The 6,287-nt window shown below is 37.9% G+C and overlaps 1 protein-coding gene across 2 annotated transcripts; it reads left to right on the top strand.

Annotated features, from left to right (window-relative positions):
* The first annotated feature begins 1,366 nt into the window (after nt 1-1,366).
* LOC9629800 lies at nt 1,367-1,943 on the top strand. Of its 2 annotated transcripts, none has more exons than XM_024661437.1 (3): nt 1,367-1,503; nt 1,559-1,630; nt 1,688-1,943. In XM_024661437.1, the coding sequence occupies exons 1-3, from the start codon at nt 1,416-1,418 to the stop codon at nt 1,834-1,836; spliced, it is 309 nt and encodes a 102-aa protein (XP_024517205.1). In that variant the 5' UTR covers nt 1,367-1,415; the 3' UTR covers nt 1,837-1,943. The 2 variants fall into 2 exon arrangements, with proteins under 2 accessions (XP_024517205.1, XP_002987610.1); XM_002987564.2 differs by having other exon boundaries at nt 1,369-1,503; nt 1,685-1,943.
* Nucleotides 1,944-6,287: the final 4,344 nt, after the last annotated feature.

The raw sequence follows: 6,287 nt of genomic DNA, 5'->3' as shown, positions 1-6,287 counted from the left end.
TAGGAATAACACTACTACTAAGCAAATCAAGTGTTGCTATTAATATTATTATTGCATGAACTCAAATTAAATAGATTTATGTAGCCGTTTTCCTTGAAGGGCAATAAAATAGATTATTCTTTCAGAATATTTTTTTCTTTTCTAAAGGATGAATGAGCATTCCAAATGTGATGAATTTCTCTACCCATTTTGTTAGTGTATATTTTTATATTCCATTTTTCTCTTACCACCTCTTTGGTATGGCAATGAATATAATTGTGTATATTTTTTATAATGCTTACATTATTTATCATATGCAAATTCTTTTTTTGTTTTGAGTTGCATACAAAAATATTATGTACACAATCACTTTTCAAGTGCTATATTAACAATCAAAATGTGATTATATGTATAATATTTTTATCATGGGATATGCCCTATATACATGGTGTGATATCCTATGCAAAACTGATCTTAGACAACATGAGGTCATTATAGATTAATAATCATTTTTTTGTCCTGTATCATTGCATGTAAATTTGTGATCTGCTGATTATGATTATCTCTTTACTCTTATTTCATGCAACTATGGCTCATTTCTTATAATTTAGAAGCGTAATTTGATTGTAGCATTCCCTCGGTCCTCACATCATGTGTTGCAAGAAAAGCATTTAAACCACAATTACACTCTTGAGAGGATATACCCCTTCCTAGCCTCCTAACCTATAGTATTGAGATATTAGTGCAATGTACATTTGTGTAAGTTTTTGAATAGGAAATCATCCAACCCAATATTATTCAAACCCAAATATCTGAAAATTCTTAATTAATTAAAAAACAATTTGCCCTTACCATCTATATTTGAATTCTTATAGATTGAATTGTTTTAAATATCAAACCCAAAGTGTAAACCCTTCTAACATATTAAAAAATTTGACATTGAGTCAAATGTAGTGTAGAAAATTGTATATGTGACACTAACTTAGAAAGGCACCATTACATGCCCATACATAAAAAAAGTTGTGTTTTAAAGTATAATTTTGTGAGTCACACATGTATATTACAATAATTTAAACACATATATTTTGCAATGTTTTGCCAAGTTGCCCACCTAAGGTACACTTCCCCTTATATTACCAAGTGACTCACATGTTTTATGTGAGGATAATTAAGGTAAGCTTAAGGAAGAACCATCCCCACTATCCAACAAGAGCCACTTGATGGTCAAGGACAAGAAAAGAACTGGCGTCCTTTGTGCCAGTGTTAAAGCTGACATATAGCACGTGGTTATGTACAATTTTTACAGCAAGCATACACGTAGCTCAATATAATTGGTTGCATGCAGCAGCACATTATAAATATAATCAGCCCTAGAATATATAAACTATAGGCTTCCAAGTTTCCTGGCGCTCATTCAATTGGTTGTATCCAGTCTCATGCCAATGGCTCTCCGCTTTACTCTTTTTCTTGCTGTAGCATGCACCATGGCAATGTTTATGGCATCTGCTCGTCCTGCTAATATCGGTGAGTGTGAGATGTGGCTCCGGTTTCTTGGTCACTGACATTCCCTGTGCTGCAGGAGAAGAGGTTTACGACATAACTCGGCAGAACGAGGTAGCTGGCTTCGCTGAAGATCATCCTGTTAACACTGGTGAGTGTGAGGTTTCATTGGCTCTTTTGGTCACTAAGATTCTGTGTGATGCAGAAGATGATCATGGGGATCCAGCTCTCACCTTGAAGAGTTGTGCCGGCAAGGGCCACAGCTGTGCACCGTTCTATGTTCCAGAGGGAGTACAGTGCTGTGCGGGGCTCCACTGCGTGGCAGTCATCTTTGGTGTTGGTGGATTCTGTGCATGATTGACTCTATGTTTCTTTGCCTACATCGCAAAGGTTATAATAAGGTTTCTATTTCCTCCCTAGAATGTCGTGAGGAAAGATTGATAGAAGTTCGTGGCTACCGACTACTCAACGCTTAATCCCATCTATTAACAATGTAGAGCTCCCTGCTGCCATCGCCATGAAGCAGAGTCTGACGGACAAGAAGAGGACGCCAACCCGCTCAAGAACTTCAATGCGATGGTGAAGCTGAACCACTGCGAGGACTATGATGTTTTTGTCTTGTCTAAACTTTGCGGTCGGTATTGTGTTGTGTCCTGGAGGCGATAGTTTTGAGAGAGCTCTGATTATGGCAGTCCAGGAGACACCATCTCGATCCTCAGGGGCTGCTGGGGGCATTCGAAGCGACGGCCATCAAACACGAGCTTCGCTTCGTCTCGGGGAGCTCTCCGAACTGGGACAAGGAGTGGTGGAGCCACGTCCAGTAGCTCCTCCCCCGCTCGGGCATGGAATTGCCTGGTTGTCCTCAGAAACGGACATCTTTCAAGTGTTCTTAAATAACTAGTATTTCCAATTTGAGAAAGGATAAAATCTATTTTTAATGCAAAAGTGAAAGGCATTGTGACGCATGAACTACCTGTTTAGGACTTTTGTGTCTTTTATGTCGATATTAAGCTACGTGTATGCTTGCTGTAAAGCTCTGTGCATTTAAAAGAAATTGTCCGATTCCTAAATCTGAGACTATTTAAACACTAATAGAATATATTATGTTATTTGAAAGTGAAATATTGTGTGAGGAATGACATTAGGGCATAGTGGGGTAAAGAGAATAATTTTTTTTACCATTTTTGAAAAGCGTAGAAATTTTTTTTTAAGGGCTAACCTTCAAAACAAAGAAACTTTTAAAATGCAAAAGCTTAAGGATTTTGAAAGTTCTTCTCTTGTCATTGACTGTCAAGTGGCTTTTGTTGGGTAGTAGGGATGGTTCTTAACCTTACTTTAGTTATCCTTACATAAAATGTGTGAGTCACTTGGTAATATGAGGGGAAGTGTACCTTAAGTGGGCAGCTTGCCAAAACATTGCAAAATATATGAAGAAAACAAATACATGTGTGTTTAAATTATTATAATACACATGTGTGACTCACAAAATTATACTTTAAAACACAACTTTTTTTTATGTATGGGCATTCAATGGTGCTTTTTTAAATTAGTACCATATATACAACTTTCTACACTACATTTGAATCAACGTTAATTTTTTTAATATGTCAGAAGGGTTTAGAGTTTGGGTTAGGGCTTGTAATTATATTTTGAATGCCTTTTTGGATGTTGGAGGACAAACTACTGAATAAAGGATCTTGCCTCCTTGGAGTGGATTAATTGTAAGTAACAAAGAAAAAAAATAGATTTATAAGAATTCAAATATAGAGGGTAAAGGCAATCTTTCTTTAATTAGTTAAAAATATTGGGATATTTGGGTTTGAATTATTGGGTTGGGTGATCTCCCAGAAAATGAAAATTCAAAACCTTACACCAATGTACATTGCACTGATATCTCATTTTTATAAGTTAGGAGGCTAGGAAAGGGTGTATCACCTCAAGAGTGTTATTGTGGTTTAAATGCTTTTCTTGCAACATATGATGTGGGGACCAAGGGAATGCTACAATAAAACTATGCTTCTAAACTATAAGAAATGAGCCACAGTTGTGTGCAATAAGAGTAAAGAGATTATCACAATCAAGAGATTATAAATCTGCATTCAATGATACAAAACAAAAAAGTGATTGTTAAATTTGTGGTGACCTCATGTTGTTTGAGATTAGTTTTGCATAGGATGTCATGCCATGTATATAGGGTATATCCCATGACAAAAATATTATATACATAATCACATTTTGATTGCTAATATAGCAATTGAAAAGTGATTGTGTGCATAATATTTTTGTATGCAACTCAAAAAAAAACAATAAATCTATATATGATAAATAATTTAAGCATTATAACAAATATACACAATTATATTCATTGCCATACCAAAGATGGTAAGAGAAAAATGGAATATAAAAATATACACTAACAAAATGGATAGAGGAATTCATCACGTTTGGAATATTCATTCATCCAAAAAATATTATAAAATATTCTAAAATAATAATCTATTTTAATCCCCTTCAAGGAAAAGGGCTACATAAATTTATTTAATTTGAGAAAATATAAGTATGTAAATTTTAAAACTTGATTTGCTGTTTAATTATATAGCTTAAGTCAATTCATGCAATAATAATATGTTATACGCAACAACACTTGATTTGCTTAGTAGTATATATTAATCCAATTAATCAAATGGAAGTTTATAATTATAAACATGTTTACAATTTATAAATATAAATTAATCTAAATAAATAACAACCATTAGATAGTAAAGTATTCTAGAATATTTACACACAAGAGAGCTGTTTGTAGAGCATTTCATATCAAAGCCTATCGTGAGACCCCGTGGGGCGGTCAGAAATGAGATCCAAGTCCTGCTCGGCAACACGACCTTTGTTGCTCTTTCTGGATTTGTGTGCCTCCCGGATTTTCTCCCCCAGCAGCTCGTAGAGAGTGCTCAGCGTGGCGCCAGTAAAGCTGCACTGGAAGTTGATCAGAAAGAGTCGACTTACATTATGAAAAAAAGCGCACTTTAAAGGCAGTATATAGCTCCGCCAGAAACTTTTCCTTGTTTCTGTTGATCACAGTATCAACTGCAGTCTTTTACATGGCACTGGTCAGCATTGTCCATGGGATAACCAAATAGTCAACTTTACTTATAATAGACTCGCGACTCACAACTGATGTGCATCTACCAAACGAACAAACATGAGCTTTTGTTTTCGGAGCACCTTTCCAGACGCAATGTAGCGCAAGACAATGGACAGGTGGTGCGGGTGATGTATCTTGTTACTGGGCAAAGAAAACCACAGAAGCCTGCTCGAAGCCGTTCTCAATTTCGGCCTGCAAAGAGACGTAAGGTGGTGCAAATGGGCTCACCTCTTGGATGGTGGCATAGGTAGGGTATGCTTGCAAAATCAAATTTTGCGAGTGACAAAAACACTTCTTGATCATTCATTATTCGATGACTTACATCCACTTGGAGGCAAGATCCTCCTGTCAACCTGTAGCAAGCGAACGCTAATTCATTATCCAGGATGGAGCCTGATTTACCTCGATACTCTGGAGGATGCTACACACAGCGACCCGAATCATGAAATCCACAGCACCCATAACAAACCCAATTGGAGCAAATAGTGCCAACCTGTACCATGCTGACTGCTCCTTTTCCTTTCTGTCAATCTCTTCCAACTCCTCTTGCGATTTAGCTGTATCCTTATATCCATACTTCCATCCAGTCAGGCTTCACGGGCTGCTTTCATGAACTCCACCACCGATGCCAAACTATCAAGGGAAAAAGACAAGTGAAAAGGAAAAGGCTTCAGCAGGAATATCTGATATGAATGAAGCATTGAAGACTAGGATGTGAAATTCTTTTCAGCTCTCACCATCAGCTTGAAGTTCAAAAGAGGAGCGTACCTAATTGCATAGCCACTAGTTTGCTACTCATGGTTAGGATTTCAATTTGAGAGCACTCAGCCAATCATCCTTGCATCTCTAACTCTCAACACTTTGCTCCAGCTTCCAAATTTCCAAAACCAAGTTACTGGCTCGCTGTTATGCCAGTACAATCAGCTGGAAGCTGTGAGTTTCGGGAACGAGTCAGCCTAGGAGCCTGGACACGGGTGTTTATGGCCCTAACACTAGCTTGGGAGGACAGGTGTGGTTTGGGATCCCTAGGAAAATTCTTTGCATGTGTCACAAACAGTCACAATCATTGATCATTGGGAGGGTGTTTCTAGCATCCATAGGGAGATTAAATTTCATTAGCCAAGTGATCAGGTATCTGGAGGGAGTGAGACTTTTGTGTTTCACATCCATATACCCTAGGTGTTGCCTCATATTTCTCCATTTTAACATCCTCAGCCTCAAAGTGAAAGTGCACAGACACACGCACACATGAGGAAAGAATTATATATGACTGTATATGAATGTACGTATATATGGATAATCACTGCTAGATCATCTCTATGATCCACACCTGGATCTTAATTTGATAGAAGTTCGTGGCTATCGACTACTCAATGCTTAATCCCAGTTTTGAGAGAGCTCTGCGATTACGGCAGTCCAGGAGACACCATCTCGATCCTCAGGGGCTGCTGGGGGCATTCGAAGCAACGGCGATCAAACACGAGCTTCGCTTCGTCTCGGTGAGCTCTCCGAACTGGGACAAGGAGTGGTGGAGCCACGTCCAGTAGCTCCTCCCCCGCTCGGGCATGGAATTGCCTGGTTGTCCTCAGAAACGTACATCTTTCAAGTGTTCTTAAATAACTAGTATCTCCAAGTTGAGAAAGGATAAAATCTATTTTTACCCTAG

Source organism: Selaginella moellendorffii, unplaced genomic scaffold (assembly GCF_000143415.4).
Source record: "Selaginella moellendorffii unplaced genomic scaffold, v1.0 SELMOscaffold_82, whole genome shotgun sequence".
NCBI lineage: Eukaryota > Viridiplantae > Streptophyta > Lycopodiopsida > Selaginellales > Selaginellaceae > Selaginella > Selaginella moellendorffii.
The sequence above is the reverse complement of the archived record's forward strand: the minus strand, read 5'-3'. Positions and strand labels throughout refer to the sequence as shown.